Source organism: Lampetra planeri, chromosome 3 (genome assembly GCF_965212315.1).
Source record: "Lampetra planeri chromosome 3, kcLamPlan1.2.h2, whole genome shotgun sequence".
In the NCBI taxonomy this organism is placed as follows: Eukaryota; Metazoa; Chordata; class Hyperoartia; order Petromyzontiformes; family Petromyzontidae; genus Lampetra; species Lampetra planeri.
The window spans coordinates 12,070,368-12,091,254 of NC_136109.1; the positions used below are offsets into that span (position 1 = coordinate 12,070,368).

The 20,887-nt window shown below is 55.8% G+C and overlaps 1 protein-coding gene across 1 annotated transcript; it reads left to right on the forward strand.

Moving 5' to 3' along the window:
- Positions 1–1,272: 1,272 nt before the first annotated feature.
- LOC144734654 (uncharacterized) lies at positions 1,273–16,781 on the forward strand. The gene is made up of 12 exons (XM_078616937.1): positions 1,273–1,375; positions 2,881–3,407; positions 4,006–4,149; positions 4,511–4,708; positions 4,897–4,983; positions 5,426–5,992; positions 9,081–9,672; positions 10,930–11,630; positions 13,416–13,502; positions 13,993–14,094; positions 14,856–15,196; positions 15,598–16,781. The coding sequence occupies exons 2-12, from the start codon at positions 2,894–2,896 to the stop codon at positions 16,090–16,092; spliced, it is 3,828 nt and encodes a 1,275-aa protein (XP_078473063.1). The 5' UTR covers positions 1,273–1,375; positions 2,881–2,893; the 3' UTR covers positions 16,093–16,781.
- Positions 16,782–20,887: the final 4,106 nt, after the last annotated feature.

Sequence of the window (20,887 nt, forward strand, 5' to 3'; positions counted from 1 at the left end):
TGGTCTGCGTGTTTTTACATGAGAATGTGGAATTTCCGTCGTTCAGGGAGGACCACCAATTAATATGACCACCGCCAAGCCCATGAGCCTGAACATGGGCTTGGCAGGGAGCCTGTGACAGCTGCCTCGCCCGTGAGCAGCAGCAGCAGCTGCTGATATCAGCAGCAGCCAATCTTTTGCGCATCTGGTCCCATACCTGTCAACCCCCTGATCAGTGCTGACCGTATTACACACCAATTCAGACCTTATTGGTCACCCCGTGCCATTATAAATCTCAACGTTCATCCTACAAAGTCCCATCACAAGGGAGAAAGAAAAATGTATACAACAAAAAACTGCTTTTCGCCGTAAGGACCTGAAAACTCAATTTCCCTGGACAAGAATACGGGGTAAACCGCACGGGTTGGCAGGTATGGTCAATTAAAGTCAATTAAAGTCTTAGGTTTTTTTCGTGCACTTGTAAAAGGTGTCGATTTGGTGTTTGAACATCTTAACACCTGTTTTTATTCTTGCTTTGAAGCTTTCGTGACTGCAGGCATCCATACTCTTTGGTTCTTCGGTAAAGTCACGTAGGTAGAAATAAAACAAATTTGTAATAAAACAAAAATTTTTTTATTTCTACCTACGTGACTTTGCCGACAGAACCAAAGAGTATGGATTCCTGCAGTCACGAAAGCTTCAAATTAAGATTGAAAAACGACACGGGTGGGTGAATGAAAATCACAGCGGGTAAAACTTGACGTGGCTTATCACGTCCTTCCGATGATTGCTCAATCTGAATCCATCTTCTCGATTAAAGTTTTGTCTGTGTTTGTATATCTGGGTGGCTTCATGAACAAATCTCTGATGGTAGCCCGAGGGTTTGCAGAGCACCTTGGTAGACCTTTTATTATTTTTTACATCTACGTGACTTTACCCAAAGAACCAGAGAGTGCCTGTTTTTATTTGCCAGAGAGGGTAACATTCTTATTTTGTTTAGTTTTTTTCTTGTTTAAGGGCTTCAGGACTTGGAAAATGGGGGGGGGGAGCGAGAAAAACCGCCCGGCTACCTCCACTTCCTCACCCTTCAGTCAGCCGCTAATTATCACATCGGATCATTTGCATAAATTTACATATATGCAAATGAGAGTTGATTACCAATCATCACCGCACGTGGGCTGGGGAGGGGGGGGAATCGCGGAATCGCGACGCGCCAACCGACCACCCGGATCGATTCGCCCACTCCGGCCAACTCCTCGGCGCGTCGATTAACGTGGGCGACGTCGATTCCCCACGGTGTGACCGGAGCCGCGGAAATCGATCCGCAATTTAGGCGATCGCCAGAAGAATCGGAATCGAATTTGCGGCGTTCAGGGCGGGGGCGCTTGCGCTCGAGGTGAGGACTCGTGGTGACCCCCCCCCCGCCCCCCCCCCGCCCCTCCATCCCCCACCATCCCTTCCTTGTGCCCGTAGCCGGGTTCTCAAGGTGACCCCCTTTCTCAGCTCCTCGGGGGGTCCTTGGGGGTCGGCGGTGCGGTTCCGATGGATCCCGAGGCCGAGCCCGACCCTGGGCCTAGAGGTTCCTGATCGATATTTCCTCTTCCTCTACCCCCCCAAGCCCCCACCGCCTGCCCCACGTCCCCCACCCCCCACCCCCCTAACCCCCCCACCCACTTCCCTCCTCCTCCGCCTTCCTACCCCCAGTGGCGTCACTAGGGGGGGGGTGACACCATCAGAGGGGGTGTTCCAGCAAACATTTATTCTATTTTTTAATAAAACATCCCAGTAGTTATAACAACAAACATATTTTTCGTAAGCCCAGCTTACATGTACTGTATCGATATACCTACAAGGCTAAAACTCTGTGCTAATTAACTTTTTTAACCTTCGAATGCGCTCCGGTCAGACGCTGTCATGGTAACCCAACGACTACTGTGACGCTTCGAGTCACGTGGTCTCGTCTGCACGTGCCGCGAGCACGCGCTGCTCGTGTTTTTATAGTCGCTGGTTTTGTCAAATGTTCTGGTGTTTTAGCTACAATATTGTCGTAATTAGTATGTGTTAACCTATATCAATAACTTTTTTGAGAATTAAGTCGTAATTAAAGGTAAAGGAGAATAATTAAAAAAAGGTTTCGGCTCAGTTACTAATAATGTAACTAATGAGTTATTCAATGTAGAAAGATTTTACAAAAATGTTGTTGTTAGTATTCATATAATTTAAGAAATATTCATTTAAGCAATTTAAATGGCACAATAAGTTACCGCACTGGGTGACACCAACCCTAGTGACGCCACTGCATACCCCCCACCCCTCTCTCATTTCTACCCCACCTCCCTGCCATTCTTTACTCTTGCCCTCTGCACCCCCCCCCCCGCACTTGACCTGCCCTCGTGTATCTCTCTACCCCTGCCCTTCGCGCTCCCGCGACAGCCTTGCTTCATCGTGCAGTGCAAGTGGGTTTATTGGGTTCGGTTTTAGTTGGGGCGGTGTTGTTGACTCAACCCCATCATCACCGCCCGGGGTCGCAAACATTATCGCCAACTTCGTGGCGAAGTCAACACAGGTGCTCTGGAAAGACTCGCCCGCGACATAGGAATGTGCAATTTTCACCGATGACTTGGGCTCTAAAAGAGGTGATGAGCACGGCTTCAATGCTCGTTTGCGCAGGACATTACTTTGACTTGCTTTCACGGTTAATGTGGGCGTTGTGGCTGGAGTTGTGTGAGTTGCACTGCATGGGAGGCGCAGTTCACCAACACGGCAAGTAACACATTTTGCAAACGGTCAGCAGGGATCAAGTTCCGTGTCGTCTCCTGAAGCCGATGCCGCCTGTTGGGACTTCTCGTCGTGGACGAGGGTGGAGTCTGTAACCGGCACCGCGCTCCTCTGTCCCCGCAGACTTCAACTCGCGATGGCGGTGGCGATGCTGAGCGGCAGCAGCGCTGCGTTGCCAGGACCGGACCCGCGTGCGGACTTCCCCGCGTGGCTGTCGGCGCAGGGCATGAAGCTGCCGTTCGCCCAGGCCATGGAGCGGGAGCTGGGGATCGGCGACTACGAGGATCTGCTGGCGTGCGCCGAGGACGCGCAGGTCACCCTGGAGCTGCTGGCCACGGCGCGCCAGCGCCTGCCCTTCGCCCTCTACGCCGCCCTGCGCCGCGTCGTCAAGGCGGCGGCGGCGGCCGGAGCGGCCGAGGACTCCTCGGGGAGCCGGAGGGCCCGGGAGGGAATGGGATGTGAGAATCCCCTGGCCCTGCGAGACCTCCTAGACATGATCGTGGCCATGCTGCAGACGCTGGGGCAGGAGCTGCTGCAGTCGGCGCACAAGTTTGGGTCGCTGGACCCGGCGTTCAGTGGTGTCCGTGATCCCGTGCGCGACGCCAGCCCCTTCCCGAGCCCTGTCGTCACAGGCGCTGACAACACACCAGGTGGGGTCATGCCTGTGTCACCCTGACTAAAATAATCAACCATCCATCCCGGCAGCAGAAGTACCACCATAGTAAACAACACTACAGCCAACACTTGTGTCTCTTGCTGTCATCGTCATGATTACAGTTCTGGCGCTGATTTTTACAGATGTAGTTCACGTGTACCTATATTCTTGGTTCTTTCGGTAAAGTCACATAGATAGAAAAACATGTGTACCTGTTGTCTGTGTGTCCGCACCCTTGTTTGTGTGTGTAAATATATATCTATTTGTGGGGAGCAGTAGTAAAGTGGTTAACACACTGTGCTACGAAACTGGCAACCTGCCCGCAGTCTATTTCCACCAAGGGCCAACATCAGTGGCAACTACCTGAACCAGTTCTGGGCCTCCTGTACTCAACCCAGCATTCAAAATGAGTACCTGGTGACGTCTATAAACACCAGCACTGGCTATACAAAGGTGCCTGGGCGTGTTGCTAGCCAAACCACCCCCTCGTGTCGTGAGCCGTGGCAGCCTTCATTTGTGTTCAATAACGGCACTTGCCCCAGCAGCCTGTGTTGGATACACGGGAGATCTTTGTGTGCCCGTGTGGTGTGCAGATCCTGCAGAAGTGGTAAGCGAGGAGTTGCTGGGGCAGGCGTCGCCATGCAGGGATGAACCGAGCCCCGTGGCTGTGAACGAGCGCCATCTGCCGCGGATGTGGTTGCTCAACGACGTGGTGGACGATGGCTCCCCACCCCTCGGTGAGGCCTCAGGATGCGAGGTGGACGTGGGGTGGACGTGGGGTGGACGTTAGTGTCACCGCAGCCACAAGCGTGTGGTCATGATGGAACAGGTGATTTGATAAATTGTCATGATTAGAGGTCTGATTCAAGAATACAAAATTTCTCTTGTCTTGTTTGTACAGTCAAATTCACTTCATCAGCCTAATTGAACATTAGTTGTAATTTACATAAACTTTTCATAATTGTAAATAATCGATTCTCACACGCATAAATCAATTTCCGAATCTGAATCATAAGAATCTATTTTAATCCATGCATGATTTCACATCTTGGCCTGAAAGCAGTGAGTGAATGTTGTGTGTTGTGATTGGCTCGTTAGCCACATGTGACCCAGGGGATGAGGAGGGGCAGCTGGAGGCCGGGGTCCTGGAGGACGAGGTGGTGGAGCATGAGGCAGAGCACATCTCCTTGCAGGACCTGCGGGGCCAGGGCCCCGAGTGGGGGCCACAAGGCCCGGGCAGGGACGTGCGGCCAATGTGGGCCAACATGGACATCAAGACGGAGAAAATGTGGGAAGGTGGGTCCCTGCAGAATCTCCGGGAGACATCACGGGGCCCACCCCACACGCTTCGATTGCCAGTAACTTTGGTGACGTGTGCGGGAGGTTAGCGGAAACGTGACGGCCGCTGTGGACGTTGCAGACGGCGTGTTGTCGTCATTCGCTTTGGTAGGCCATAGCGTGCTGGGGGATCTCTGTGTGTTCAGAGTTGGAGGGCCCGAGGGACGAGGACATCGCAGACATTTGGCCGGAAGTGAAGTTGGAGATTGTGGAGTCGCAGCACGTGTGTGTCGGTATGCGAGGAAACGCACGCGCACAAACACACCACATGTACACACTTGCACAATGCGTACACCACACGTACATACAAAACACGCACACAATAACTGCCATTCGCCACTAAGTGACGCACACACAACACACACATACAACACGTACACAGTGGTTGTAGTGTTGATAGTATTGATGGGGTTGCAGGTGGCGATGATATTGGTGATAATGGTGTTGGTAGAATGTAAATAGTAGTGGTAGTGTTGTTGGTCGTGACGACGATAATGGTGGTGTTGGTGATGTGGTGATGGTCGTGCTGGTGGCAATGGTGGTGATCTAATTGGTGTTATTGGTGATGGTAAAAGTGATGTTGTTTTAGGTGATCGTTGTGTGTGCGGTTATGGTGGTGGTAGTAGTGTTGGTGTCTGTGATGGTATCAGTGATGGCGTTGCGGTTATACCGCAGGTAACGACAGCTGCCCAGGTACCAGGGAGGCCGTGTTGAGGGCCCCGACACCAGCACCCATGCTGGGCCCTCCTCTCCAGCACCAGCAGCTGCCAGTGTTGCTCCCGAGCCGGCGCGAAATGCTCCTTGGGGCCCCACTTCGCCGCCACTACCAGCGCCACCTTCCCAAGAAGCAACACCAGCAGCGGCGCAGGCATCAGAGCGTGGGGTGGCCCGGCAGAGCGGCGGCTGCTTCCAGCGGTCCTGGTGAGGCTGGCAGAGCCGGTGAGCCCGACGGGGAGGGGAGCGGCACTGGCCGCGGCCAGGGCGCATACTCGTGCGACCAGTGCGGACGGCGCTTCACGCAGTCGAGCAACCTGAGCCGGCACCGGCGCACCCACACGGGCGAGCAGCCGTACCGGTGTGAGGAGTGCGGCAAGCGCTTTTCACAGTCGTCTAACCTCACACGCCACATTCGCACGCACCTGCGCTGGCACCACCTCATCAAGCACGAACAGCAGCAGCAACAGCAGCATGAACAGCAGCAACAGCACATTGGGATAGCAGAACTCATGGCTGAGCTCACGTGACGGGGCCCTGCCCACTGCTGTCATTTTCCGATCACCATAAACGTCAGAGGACTCTTAAGGCTTCCTGTTCTTCTGGCCCTTGCCGCCTGCCTCATCGAACGATCTCCAGGCCCAGTTGGTGTAATTTATTTGGACGCTCCGCGTTATATGGATACCTCGTCACAGACGGCTGGAGTTGGCAGTTGATGGTGAACGTGAGATCATGGAGGAGCGAAGATGGCACTTATTGGGAGGGGCACCACGCCGATGGTGCCTGGGGCTCATGATGATGGTGACCGTGATGATGGACAGAGTTTAATCCCCACAAAAGCGGACGTTCTGGTTCGTTTTTGCCACAGCAAGATATTTTTGTAAGCGGTAGTGTTTGGGTTCGGAAGCTGAGACCAAAGCCTTTGAAAATGTGTTTAACTGACTGGAGTTCAAAGTAAGATGAGAAGGATGTATACTGACTGGGAAAGTTTCTGGAGAGGCACGTCATATACACTGTGGTTCACAAAGGAGTTAAAATGTTGACAAATTAAGAAAACATAATAATCGGGGACTGTTGAAAAAGGCACTTTGAGAAACTCATGAATGAAGAGAACCCTATAGAAAGTTGTAGCAAAAAGGCAATAAACCAATGGTGTGACTAGAACCGATAGGGGAGAAAGTGGGTGATGCCCTTGGTAGGAGGAAGAGTTTAATATAGAGATTACCAACAGGAAAGCACTGGTGATCAAAGGCATGCGCCACCTAATCCAACTCTTGTAACAAGTTCAGAATGCAGGAAGCCTGGATGGGCGGAGGCATAATGCACATGCATAATGTACGGTTGCCTCAGTAATCCCACCCCGCCGCCCATCATTGTGCAAGAGCGCAGAAGGGTGGTCAACACATCTACGCCTCTATATAAGGAACGAAACAGTTAGACTTCACAAATCTGGCTGTCGCCTGATGAAGCTCTTTGTAATTTTTGGCGAAACGTACTCAGATTGTAAATGTTGTGGCTTGGCTCTCCAACACACCTGTGTGCTGTACTAATGACGAATTGGCATGTTCTGTTTGCGTGACAAACTTTACTAGTCGGGTGGTGGCGGGTTTTAGCGACACATTTACGCGATCTAACCCAAAAACTTCTATCATGAATGGTTACCCATATTCAAGAAGAATTAAGATGCACAATAGAGGCATAAAGCTTACGAGCCACACCTTCAAGCTATGTAAGAGGACGATCGATCGTAGACTGAGACGTGAAATTTAAATTGGCGACACTTTGGCTTCATGCTGGGCAGGTAAACAAAAGATGCGATCTTTAAGGTGTGGCTTCTGGTAGAGCAGTACAGGTAGAAATGGAAAAACATCACCTTGTGTTCGTTGAGTACCGAGAGAAGTAAGATGATGGTGCGTGAGGCAGCGACTATTACCGAAACTATACTTGAAGTTTGTGCAAACCAATTAAGGGATGACAAGAGGGAATAATTCACGGTTAGAGTTAAGCAAGGGTTGGTTTTGAGCCAATTCCTTTTCGCGCTGTTCCTAAATACATTCTCGAAGGAAAGATAACGGGATGTCCCCTGGGGTACGTTTGTAGTGAAGAGGTGAAACGACATGGAAGCATGGCGGTACACTCTGGAGTGGCATTGTTTACGTATATATGTTGAACTTTTTTTGCACCGTACATAGACCGTGCAAATCGGAGGTGCGTATCAGCAAGGCGAAAACGGAGTACATGTCGTGCATTTTCAAAGGAGAACGACTGAAACCGGCAAGTGAAACTGGTTGGATAGATCGATGAAGAGATCATCAGCAGAATAAACGAGGCAAAGATGGAAGTGGTGTGCGACAAGAAAATGCAAATTCATCTTAAGAGAATGGTGGATAAGGTGGAGATGAGGCCATTGTCCATGGATGACTCGAGAGCTGAACACTAAAGAAATGGGAAGAAAGTCGGAAGACATTTGAATGAAAGTTCAGATCATGAAAATTGTGGGAAGGAGAAAGCTCTTAGAAGACAGAAGTTTTCAGCAAGAACATGAGAACATGCAGTGTTACTGTGCAGATGGGGGATAGATCAAAGACTGCGGAGAGAGAGGACTTGGAAATGGGCCCTACCTAGTGGGACAAATGATCGAAAGGTGGTGTTTGGTTTAAATTAAATTCAATGCTTTTCGAGGTTTTAAAAACGTTCCGCCAAATAAAAACGTGTTCTTATCAAAGTATGCTCGTGGTCTTGGTGTGAGGGTGAGAAAGAGAGGCTGGAGGGGGCCCATTGCCTCGGCTGACACCTGGAACGCGGCTTCGAGTCCTCTATTGAGTGGGGTTCTTGCCAGTTCCTCTGTGGTCCATAATCCAGGTGTTTCGATTTAAAGCTTTCGTGACTGCAGGGATTAGTCTTCTTGGTTCTTTCGGTAAAGTCACCTAGAAGGGAAATAATAAAATAATAAAAATAAAACATAATAAATAATAGTATTTTGATATTATTTTATTATTTTTATTTCTATTATAAAAATAAAAAAATATTTATTAAATATTGTATTGCTTTATTTGTATTATTTCCCTTCTACGTGACTTTACAGAAAGAACCAAGAAGATGAATCCAGATGTTCTTTTGGGGCTATATCGCGTAAATATAAATGTGGTTGAACCCGCCACAGCCAATTAGTAAAGGGTTTGTCACATAAGCAAAATGTGCAAATCCGTTACTAGTACAGCACGCCCGAACACTTACATTTGGCTATGTCGGGTGGTGGCGGGTTTAACGACATTATATTAACGCGACCTAACCCGAAAACCTCTGATGGATAATATTGGTCGTGAAATCCTTCTGCGTGTTAAACCAATTCGGGGTTTGTCACGTTAACAAAACGTCAAAATGCGTTACAAGTGCAGCACTAACCGGTTGGAGAGTAAACCGGTTTATTTACCTTTCCAACATTTTGCACTCGTCTGGTGTTTTTTGTTTTGTTATCGTGACGTTCTGACCCTCCCTGACTAGACATTTGTGAGAGAGAGAACAAGAGCTTTATAGCTCTTCGGATTCCTCCGGTAGTAATACATCTTCTCATTCCGTGTCGATCGTGTCACGTTCCCGAGGCCTGCGCCTGCAGGCTCCGAGGCATGGGCCCTGCAGGCCCCGAGGCCTCTGGGCCTGCAGGCTCCGAGGCCTCTGGACCTGCAGGCTCCGAGGCCTCTGGGGCCTGCAGGCTCCGAGGCCTCTGGGGCCTGCAGGCTCCGAGGCCTCTGGGCCTGCAGGCTCCGAGGCCTCTGGACCTGCAGGCTCCGAGGCCTCTGGGCCTGCAGGCTCCGAGGCCTCTGGGCCTGCAGGCTCCGAGGCCTCTGGGGCCTGCAGGCTCCGAGGCCTCTGGGCCTGCAGGCTCCGAGGCCTCTGGACCTGCAGGCTCCGAGGCCTCTGGGGCCTGCAGGCTCCGAGGCCTCTGGGCCTGCAGGCTCCGAGGCCTCTGGGCCTGCAGGCTCCGAGGCCTCTGGGGCCTGCAGGCCCCGAAGGCTCTGGGGGCCTGCAGGCTCCAAGCCACTCGTTGCCATGGAGACGCCCGGAGGACCCCGGTCGCCAATTGGCGGCTGCCTCTCAGCAAGGGGCGCGCTCATTGGTCGAGAGCCGCGGCGAATGAGCGGGCGTCTCGCTGAAGCGGCGCGTGCACCTGGAGCAGCCAGAGCCACCGGGGTCGAAACGGAAAGGGGGCGAGCGGAGGGGGGGGCAGAGAGGGGGGAGGCAGAGAGGGGGGAGCAGGGAGGGGGGCAGGGGGGGGAAGGGAGGGGGGCAGAGAGGGGGGAGCAGGGGGGGAAGGGAGCAGAGAGGGGGGAGGGAGCAGAGAGGGGGGAGGGAGCAGAGAGGGGGGAGGGAGCAGAGAGGGGGGAGGGGGGAGGGAGCAGAGGGGGGAGGGGGGAGGGAGCAGAGGGGGGAGGGAGCAGAGAGGGGGGAGGGAGCAGGGAGGGGGGAGGGAGCAGGGAGGGGTGAGGGAGCAGAGAGGGGGGAGGGAGCAGGGAGGGGGGAGGGAGCAGGGAGGGGGAGCAGGGAGGGGGAGCAGAGAGGGGGGAGCAGGGAGGGGGGCAGGGGGGGAAGGGAGCAGAGAGGGGGGAGGGAGCAGAGAGGGGGGAGGGGGGAGGGAGCAGAGGGGGGAGGGAGCAGAGAGGGGGGAGGGAGCAGAGAGGGGGGAGGGAGCAGAGAGGGGGGAGGGAGCAGAGAGGGGGGAGGGAGCAGGGAGGGGGGAGGGAGCAGGGAGGGGGGAGGGAGCAGGGAGGGGTGAGGGAGCAGAGAGGGGGGAGGGAGCAGGGAGGGGGGAGGGAGCAGGGAGGGGGGAGGGAGCAGGGAGGGGGAGCAGAGAGGGGGGAGCAGGGAGGGGGGCAGGGGGGGAAGGGAGCAGAGAGGGGGGAGGGAGCAGAGAGGGGGGAGGGAGCAGAGAGGGGGGAGGGAGCAGAGAGGGGGGAGGGAGCAGGGAGGGGTGAGGGAGCAGGGAGGGGGAGCAGAGAGGGGGGAGCAGGGAGGGGGGCAGGGGGGGGAGGGAGCAGAGAGGGGGGAGGGAGCAGAGAGGGGGGAGGGAGCAGAGAGGGGGGAGGGAGCAGAGAGGGGGGAGGGAGCAGGGAGGGGTGAGGGAGCAGGGAGGGGGAGCAGAGAGGGGGGAGCAGGGAGGGGGGCAGGGGGGGGAGGGAGCAGAGAGGAGGGAGGGGGGAGCAGGGAGGGGGGAGGGGGGAGGGAGCAGAGAGGGGGGAGGGGGGAGGGAGCAGAGAGGGGGGAGGGAGCAGAGAGGGGAGCAGGGGGGGAGCAGAGAGGGGGAGGGGGGAGGAGCAGAGAGGGGGGGAGCAGAGAAGGGGGAGCAGTGAGGGGGGGGGGGCGAGGGGGAGCAGTGAGGGGGGGGGGCGAGGGGGGGCAGAGAGAGGGAGGAGAAGGGCCCCTGAGTCGCGTGGGGCAGCAGTGAATTGGGGGGGGGAGTCTAACAGAGGCGGTCGTGGGTATCGAGGGAAAGAGGGGAGCGGAGGGGAGGCGCAGGGAGGGAGGAGCGGCGTCCACGGTGAGCACCGCACGCGTGGAGGGGACCCTGGGGTAGCCGGGTCTCGCGTCAGGGGTCCCAGGCCGGCAAGGGGAGGAAGGGGACCCCCCCCCTTGGATCAAGCAGCAACGATGGCAGCAGCGGCCGTGGCCCCTCGCGTGGACCCGCGCGCGGACTTCCCCGCGTGGCTCTCGGCGCAGGGCATGAAGCTGCCCTTCGCCCAGGCCATGGAGCGGGAGCTGGGGATCGGCGACTACGAGGATCTGCTGGCGTGCGCCGAGGACGCGCAGGTCACCCTGGAGCTGCTGGCCACGGCGCGCCAGCGCCTGCCCTTCGCCCTCTACGCCGCCCTGCGCCGCGTCGTCAAGGCGGCGGCGGCGGCGGCCTCCTCCGCCTCCGCCGTGGGCCCCGCGGGGGGGTCCCCACGGGGCCCCGAGTGGCCGCTGCACGAGGCCGCCCAGCCCGGCCTGGCCGCGCTGCTCGAGGCCATCGTGGCCACGCTGAGCGGCCTCGGCCGCGAGTTGGAGGCGTCGGTGAGGAGGTTCAGCGCCCTGGAGGCCCTCGGGGCCTGCAGCCCCCCCGGGGGGGGAGGGGGCAGCCCCCCCGGGGGGGGGGAGCCGCCACCCCCCCGGGGCACGGAGCACAGCCCCCGTGAGAGACGCGCCTCCATCGGCACCACCGCCACCAACACCGTGACCACCGCCACCGTCACCACCACCACCAACACCACCGTCACCACCACCACCAACACCACCGTCACCACCACCACCAACACCACCGTCACCACCACCACCACCAACACCACCGTCACCACCACCACCAACACCACCGTCACCACCACCAACACCACCGTCACCACCGTCACCACCAACACCACCGTCACCACCACCAACACCACCGTCACCACCACCAACACCACCGTCACCACCACCAACACCACCGTCACCACCGCCTCCATCGGCACCGAACACCGTCACTACCGTCACCGCCACGCGTGCTCGTGGGGAGTCAATACCAGGGACGATTATCTGAACCCGGTCCTGGGATTACCCTAGGTCGACTCGGCCTTAAATGAGTAACCGGTGCTGTGTGTAAACATCGCCGCTAGGGAGACAAAAGCCGGTCGGGCGTGGTGTTGGCCACCCACCCCCTCGTGTGCCGTGGTGGCCTTTATAGGTGCTCGCTAACAGCACTTGCCACTACAGTCTGTTACAGGCTATACGGGGGATCTTTGTCTCATTGTAGGTGTGTGTAGGTGTGTGTGTGTAGGTGTGTGTGTAGGTGTGTGTGTGTAGGTGTGTGTGTGTAGGTGTGTGTGTGTAGGTGTGTGTGTGTAGGTGTGTGTGTGTAGGTGTGTGTGTGTAGGTGTGTGTAGGGGGGAGCGGTAGTGTAGCGTTTAGCGCGCTCCGCTTCCAACCCGGCGACACGAGTTCGATTCCCGCTCACGGCCAACATCAGTGGCGATTATCTGATTAGGTCGTGGGCCTCCCCTAGGTCGACTCAACATCAAATGAGTACCTGATGCGGTGTGTAAACATCGCCACTGGGGAGCCAAAAGCGGCCGGGCGTGGTGCTGGCCACCCACCCCCTCGTGTGCCACGTGCCGGCCTTCATAGGTGCTCGCTAACAGCACTTGCCCCAACAGTCTGTTCAGGCTATACGGGGGATCTTTTACCTTTTTTTGAGTGGGTGAGAGAATGAGGCTATGGGGTTGAGGGTGTCAGTGTGTCGGTGAACGTGAGAGGGTCAGACAGTGAGTGTGGTGTGAGGTAGGGAGCTGAGCGTGTGGTGTTGCGAGTGAGATGGTCGGAGTGTGAATGAAAGAGTAATGATTTAAGCATATGGGTTGTCACAAGGTCAATTCAAGTCCTATCGATAACTTACATCCCATTGTCTTATCCCGTACCTCCGATCAAAACGGTTGGCTATGTACGGCACGAAACAAGTTCGACACACACTGCTGGATGAAGGTGTAGCTCATGGCGGTTGTGTTGACCATCATGACGCTACACAATGAGGGTTGATTGCAAGGGGCGGCATCGGACCTGTTTAAAAATATCACTCAGCTGCGTCGTTGGCTCACGACCCCACCGTGTCACGGTGGCGAGATGTTAACTACCTCGCCTGGTATGCAGGAGGTCGTGGGTGCGATCCCCACCCTGACGCCTGCTATATATTGGGAGTTTGCATGTTCTCCCCGTGGCCGTGTGGATTTTTCTGGGGGTCCACCGGTTTATCCCTCCACATTTGAGAATGTGCATCACCGTGCGTTTAAGAGTATTTGACGACTGATGTAAATTTCCAGATGACGATAAGCCACTTTGTGATAGCCAGGCCACTTCTGAAAAAGAGCTATACAGCTCAGTGAGCCTTATCTGGTAAAATAAAAAGTTTCTTGTCTCATGTGCCCCCCCCCCCACCACCGTGTCCCTGCAGATACGGAGTCGTCATCGTCGCTGGAGCCCCCGCCCGGGTCGCCGCATGGAGACCCTGAGCCACTCGCCGCACTCCCCACTGCCTGGGGTGCGAAACGGGGTGCGGGGGGGGGCACGGCACGGGTTGGCAGCAGCGGCGGTGGTGGTAGTGGTGGTTGTACTCTTAGTTCTTTCGGTAAATTCACGTAGGTACCTACGTGACTTTACCGAAAGAACTAAGAGTATGCATCCTTGCAGTCACGAAAGCTTCAAATCTAGAATTAAGTGGTGGTTGTGTCAGTTCTGGTGCTGTGATATTCGTGGTTGCGTTTTGGATTAGTTCTTGTGAAGTGGTGGTGGTGGAGGCATTGTTGCGGTTGTAGTGGTGTTCGTGTTGTGGTGATGGTTATTGCAGTGGTTTAGTTGCTGTGGGTTAATGGTGAAAGCTGTTTCCCGATCGATGAGTGCTTGTGTGGTAACGGTGGTGTTTGTTGTGGGTTTGTGGCTTAGTGGTGGTAGATGCAGGTGTGGTTAAAGTTGCCGCACGGTGGTGGTTGATACGCGATGTATGCTTGTGACCCCCTCCCCGCGTGCCTCAGGCGCACTGGCACGATGCGAAGAGGAGGAACACGGTGTGGATGTGAGCTCCGACGGTGGCGCGCCGTCCTGGAGGGACGTCAAAAAGGAGGAACTGGACCCCGGTGAGACGCGACCACAACCAATACCCGCCACTCGCCACTAAGTGACGGTGATGTCACCATGGCACCTGTGCCAGGCCAGGCGTACTTTGAGGCCACGTGAAGTGTCGAAGGCTCGCCGACAGGAGGTCTCGGGATAGGCCCAGGTGCCATGGGTTGGCTGAGATGATTGGCAAATGCACCAGCTGTACCGCCTACTGTGCCAACCACAACCACACACACTGCCACAACCACACACACTACCACAACCACACACACTACCACAACAACACAACCGCCATTCACCACGACGCTTGTGCCAGGCCACAACCACACACACACTATATCACGACAGGAGGGTCTTACATTGGATTGTTTGGCCAGTTCCATTACTGAGAGTTTGCCCTCGTGTGGAAGGAAACCGGAGAAACCCGGGAAAAAAAACCCATTGTACACAAGAGATATATCTCAACGGTCCACGGATTGATTCAAGAATCCATTGCTGTACTGCCATCTCCTGGCCAACTTGCAGCACTGCCCACAGGTGTAGCCCTCGTCAATTTACGGCCTCCTAATTTGTCAGAGCCAACTTAAGTTATTCAGGAAATTATTTTCTTTAATATTGCTTTGTGCAGTAATTAGAATCCTGGGACTCCGGTCCAATTTTCTGTTTGCTCCATTGCTCGTGACCACGGTCACTCTTGCAAACGAGACTCCCATCCTGGCCTCTCGAGTTAGACAATATAAACATGAACTTGCACTCGGTCCCTCCCTCCCTCCCTCAGATGACGGGAACCTGGAGGATGCACAGGGCCCCGACGACAATGATGACAATGACGACAATGACGACGACGATTCCGACACGGACCCCGAGCGGCTGCCCGTGGCCCTGGACAGGGGGGGCCCCTCGCCGTTGGGGGAGGAGCAGGTCCCTCGGGGAGAGCCGGGGCCCGGCGGAGAGCAGGCCCCCCCCCCAGCGGGGCCGCCGCCGTTCGTGTGGATCGAGGCGAGCGGAATGTACGGGGAGGAGGAGGGGCGTGGCGAGGGGGAGGGAGCCGGCGAAGATGCGACGGGGACAGGGGGGGGGGCACACTGCGGAGGGGAGCAGCAGCGAGGAGCCTTCAGGGTGAGCACGGCTCGTGGCGCTCACCCTGCACCGGGCGGGCGGGGGGTGAGTGTGGGGTGAGTCTCGGGGTAAAGCGGTGAATATGCAATACGAGTGTGGGACGAGTGTGGGACGAGTGCACGAGGGGTGTCGATGTGTGCGTGGGGGTGAGTTTGGAGAGGGAGTGCGTAACTGAGTGTATCGAGGGTTGGTCTCTATGGTGTCTACGCTGGGCTTCGTCTATTGATTTCAAATCATACGTGCACCATTTGATGCATGTATCATGAGCATTCAAATCTATTTTAATAATTTAATTCATCCCTGCAAACGAAATTAATTCAGACATGTGACATGTCCAAATATTTCCCTGTCACCACGTGTCCCACCCCCGCACATCCCCGTGTCTCTCCGTGTTATCCCAGTCTCACCGCTGTGAGGAGTGCGGTCGGGAGTTTGGCTCCCACTCGCACCTGGTGCAGCACCGCATCATCCACACGGGCGAGAAGCCGTACGGCTGCGGCGAGTGCGGCCAGCGCTTCAACCGCAAGCACCACCTGTCGCGGCACGCGCGCACGCACACGGGCGAGCGGCCACACGTGTGCCCCGAGTGCGGCGCCAGCTTCGCGCAGTCGTCCGACCTCAATCGCCATCGCCGGCGCCACGGCGGGCAGCGCCCCCACGCGTGCGGCGCGTGCGGGAAGAGATTTGCGCAGGCGGGGGATCTGGCTCGCCACCGCATGCGCCACACGGGCGAACGCCCCTACTGCTGTCCCGACTGCGGCAAGGGCTTCATCCACCCGACAAGCCTCATCAACCATCGCAAGGGCCACGCCGGCGCCGCGCTCTCGCCGCCGCGCCGGCCCCCCCACGACGCCGGTGCGCAAGGGGACGGCGCTCAAGGGGACGGCGGAGTGTGAGGGGCCGCACGTGACAGCGCCGTCAGTGCGACGACCAGTAACACTTGCGCTACTGCCGGTAGAAGTGACAATTTTATCGACACTACCAGCAAAATTAGCAGCAGCAGCAGCACAGCCAAACACTATCAACGCGCTACGAAAGCGACGACCAACACTATCACTTCATAACGCCACTGCCACCAAGCCACCAACAAACACCGTAACCAAAGCATCTAGGAACACCGCGACCAACACCAATCAAATGTAGTGAAACCACTATCAACACACACCGCTACCAGCAACATTACCAACATCGGTGCCGCTACGGTCACCACGAACCTGCCATACCACAAACAACGCCATCAACGCAGTCAGAATGTTTTATTTAGACCTGAGGAATCTGATAAGCTATGGAAGCTCTTTGTCGATCACCTCCAGCTCACCGTTACCACTTCAAGCTACTTCCGCCATTGGCACCACCCCCCCCCCCACTCTGTTCGGCTCCCACGCCGGAGCCTCTGCCGCTCGTGCCAACTTGCCACGGCTGCCGTGCGGTCACCACACAAGCGTGACCCAGAGACTGTGGAAGCGACGGGCTTGACAGCCCAGTGAAATGTACTACGCCTTTTCAAGTAATGTTTGCGAGAGATGTGTGTGTGGCTGTGTTATTTATAAGGTGAAGACGAAAAAATTAAAATTGTACAAGTGCATTTGCGTTACAGACCCACAGTCGGGCAGCTTCTCTATCACCGGCTCTGTGTTGCCAAAGAATCTTGCCTTTCTGGGCCCTCCCTTGCCTGGTTATGAACAAAGTTAAATTGCGTGGCCACGTGTACGTGGATTTCGGATTGGTTGGGTCCAAGGGGGTGTATGTGTGTGGTCAGTGTGAGGGCTGGGTCGGCGTGGAGACTTGGGATTTAAGCCTCTGTACGGTTGAGTTCAGGTCAGCATAGCGTTTGGGTTTGAGCGACTGTCACCACGTGTGTGCATACGGCGTCGGTCGGTGTAAGCCCAACGCCAACCCCGCATCCCTCAAACTCGCAGCCCAAACCACAGCACCACCACACACATCGAGCCTCACTGATCCCAACCCCGGGGTCAACTCCCACGAATGCAAACACACACAAAAACTCACGGATCACTCCTCTGCTTGGATTTCATCCACGTAAAAGTTTTATGAATGGTAATTTGAAAACGATTAACTTGGTCTACCGTGTGAACATCGAACTCCGACGCCACTACGATCTGGTCTCGACCCACGGTTTAACGAGCCCGAGCCTCAGTAACCCTGACCTCGACCTTGACCCCGACCTTGACCCCAGCAGTAGGGCCGTGGCAGTGTTGTTCGCCGCCGTGGGCCCGGTTCAACGTGCTCAGCTGAGAAAGCTAGGCCGGCGACTATCGCCCTATTGGAGATCGATATCCCGCGGCAGCAATCATCCATTTGGCACCGGTTCTGCAGCACAGCTTGTGACGGCCCTGACCCTTCCCTGATGGGAAAATGTCAAAACTGGGTGGTTTTTAACTTTTGCCGACAAAACTGGATCCCAAATGTCAAAACTGGGTGGTCTTGGAAAACGACAGGCAAAACAGGGTGGTGCTTTTTGATATGACAAAACTGGGTGATGTTCAATGTGGACAAATGTCAAAACTGGGTGAAGAAGGTGTACGATTTAATGTATCATTTTGTACACGTTTAGGTCCTTGCGTTATTCATCCATATGTCGCCACAGATTTAGAGCGTTCCAAATGATGTTTCTCGTGGCTCATGTTCCATACCTTGCACCACAAACTTCCCGTTTGCATACTGGCACAGTGTGCCAGCTCGCTACTACAGTAACACTTACTTGCCATATGTATACTGGCACAGTGTGCCAGCTTGCAACTACAGTAACACTTTCCGCTCGCGAACATACACGAACTTGCCATTTGTATACTGGTACAGTGTGCCAGCTTGCATGCTACACCTACTACAGTAGAACAACGGTAGATAGTGTTTGCGTCGAGAAGTATGGTGCTGCACACTTAGAACAAAACATGTTTGTTACATATATATAACTACTTCGACGGGCAAGAGCGCTTGTTGTGGCCCTTGGCGTGACAGAAGGAGCACCGCGTGAGGCCCAATGGGCCACCTTCGCCACGGTTGCGAATCCGACGCTTCTTCGGGCGGCCAGCCTTCTTCTGGCGAGGAGGTGGCATCATGGTGTTGTCGCGTTACAGCTCCTCGGCAATGGGCAGCTCGATACCGGCAACCGAGGTCCATGTCGTGTTGATGGCAGAGACTTGGTAACACACCGCACATGCGTCGTAGAGCTCGGGCATCCGCCCAAACGCCATGAGGGCACGAATGTAGTGCCGACACGGCAAGCCCATCTGCTTCATGTACCCGCACGTGCACGACCGAGAGCTGAGATCGACTCGGCGCTTGGCAGAGGCGTAGGCGTCTGGATCCTTGACGTATGCACGCATCGAGGTACTCTCGTAGACCTTGTACCTCGGGGCCAACGCCTGCTGAGCGTCGATGAGTCCTTGAGCGTACGGCGTAATGACACGCCCTTGAGCGGCCCACTTCTCGGCGTCGCTGCGGTGGGCAAAGGCCGTCGTCATCATGTCTTCCATGTGGTGCATGAGGAAGTGGAAGGGGTCCATCTCGCGAGCCGGCAGGGCCTCGCTGTTCGTGGACTCCACAAAGTTCGTCGTGCGCCAGCCGTACAATGGCCTCGTGTGCAGGTGCGGGTAGAGCGCCCACGTGTGGGGGTCGATCTTGTTGTAGTACGTGGCCGCCGCAGGCAGAGCTACGCCCAAGCAGCCCAAGGAGCTGCGGAACGCGGCCTCGGAGGCGCACCCTTGGGCATCGTAGATGATGCCTTGGAGGTCGGGCGTGAACGCGGAGCCGATGTTGTCCACGCCGTTGCAGATCAAATGCCGCGTGCAGTGGATGAGCATGAGGTCCTTCCAGTCGGAGGCTAGGATGCCCGTGCCACGATCGCAGAAGACCGGCGTGCCGTCGAGCTCGATGTCGTTGGTCGTGCAGCAGTTGAGAAACCAGTCGTAGGCCGCTGCCGTCTCGGACGGCACCAGCGCCACGGCGAGAAGGACGTTGCGGTTGTTGCCATCGCGCCCAACGAGGACGAGCATGGTTCCATTGTAGGCGCGCGCCTTCATGTGCGACCCGTCGATGCCGACGACGCGTTGAAGACTTGGCTGCAACGAGCGTGCGATCGGGTTGCAGATGAACGCACCCCAGAAGATGCCCGCATCTTCTCGCACACTGCAGGTCGTCGCGTTGAGCTTGCCGAACGTCTCCACCAGCGAGTTGATGAACTCGAAGCCTGCATGGGCCGCACTCTCGTTCGCCGCGATGCACGTGTCCTTGGCGCGGTACATCATCCGGGTCGGGACAATGACGCGAGCAACGTCGGCGACCTGGGCAATGACAGTCGGTGCGGAGGTACGGGGGTTGGCGCGAAAGGCCGAACGGGCTGTCGTGTTCGCCTCCACTTGGCGCTGCGTGATCTTGGTAGTGCCCGTGCAGCCGTGGTGATCCGTGCACAGCGCCGAGACGCGGAAGCCGCGTCGTTCCCCCGTGAGCTTCGTCAGCTTCACCTTGAAGGAACAAGGTGTTGAACTAGAGCAGACGATGGCAACGTGCCGTCCGCCGCTTCGCTTGAGGTCAAGGACCGCGCGCTTGCCTTGTTGCAAAGCCAAGTCTTGGATGCCGTGGATGGCCTCGCGGCGCGTGGTAAAAGTCTTCTTGGGGTGGAGGGTTGCCATTCGAATGTGAGCAAGGTGGCAGTGCGCCCGCCTGGTCGCAAGCCCGCCCCGAGCTCACTTCCGAGTCCGAGCCGTAGCTTGAAATGTTGGTCGTTGGGGTGCTGGCACACTGTGCCAGCGTACAAATATCAAGTGTGTGTAGTTATATGGTGCTGGCACACTGTGCCAGCATACTAATACCACGTGTTTAGATGAATGGGGTGCTGGCACAGTGTGCCAGTATACAAATACCAAGTGTTTGGATGAATGGGGTGCTGGCACACTGTGCTAGTATACAATTATCAAGTGTATTTGACAAATGTCAAAACTGGGTGCACCCTGAGTGTCCAAAACTCAAGTTTTTGGCCACCCAGGGTGCACCCAGTTTTGACATTTGGGATCCAGTTTTGTCGGCAAAAGTTAAAAACCACCCAGTTTTGACATTTTCCCCTTCCCTGATCCACTGCCAACATAACCCTGACCCAAACATTCTTTGTCCTGACCAGAGCCCTGCGATCCTGACCGTACCCAGCGCGACCTTGACCCAACCGGACCCAACCCGACCAGTTCTTGTGGTGGGGCCTCACGTCTGTTTCCCGCGGGCGCCGCCTGCTGCAGCGGCTGTTTCCCGCTACCGGTTTTCATCGCCGCCGCTGCTGCTGCTCAAGCAGCTGGAACTCGCGATGTGCGTTTTGGCAAATCGCCTTGCAGTGGATCTGATCCTAATTTTCAAACGGTGTGCAATAACGTCACCTTAACACGTAGGCTTTCGCGACCAATATCCATAATACGTTTTGTGGGTTAGATCGCGTAAATATGTGTCGTTAAACCCGCCACGACCCGACACAGCTAATTAGTAAGGTTTGTCATGTAAACAAAACGTGCCAATTCGTTACTAGTACAGCACGCCGGTGTGTTAGAGATTGTGAATGTTGTGGCTTTGCTCTTCAACACACCGGTGTGCTGTACTAGTAACGAATTGGCACGTTCTGTTTACGTGGCAAACCTTACTCATTGGTGGCGGGTTTAACGACACATTTATATATTTACGCGATCTGAC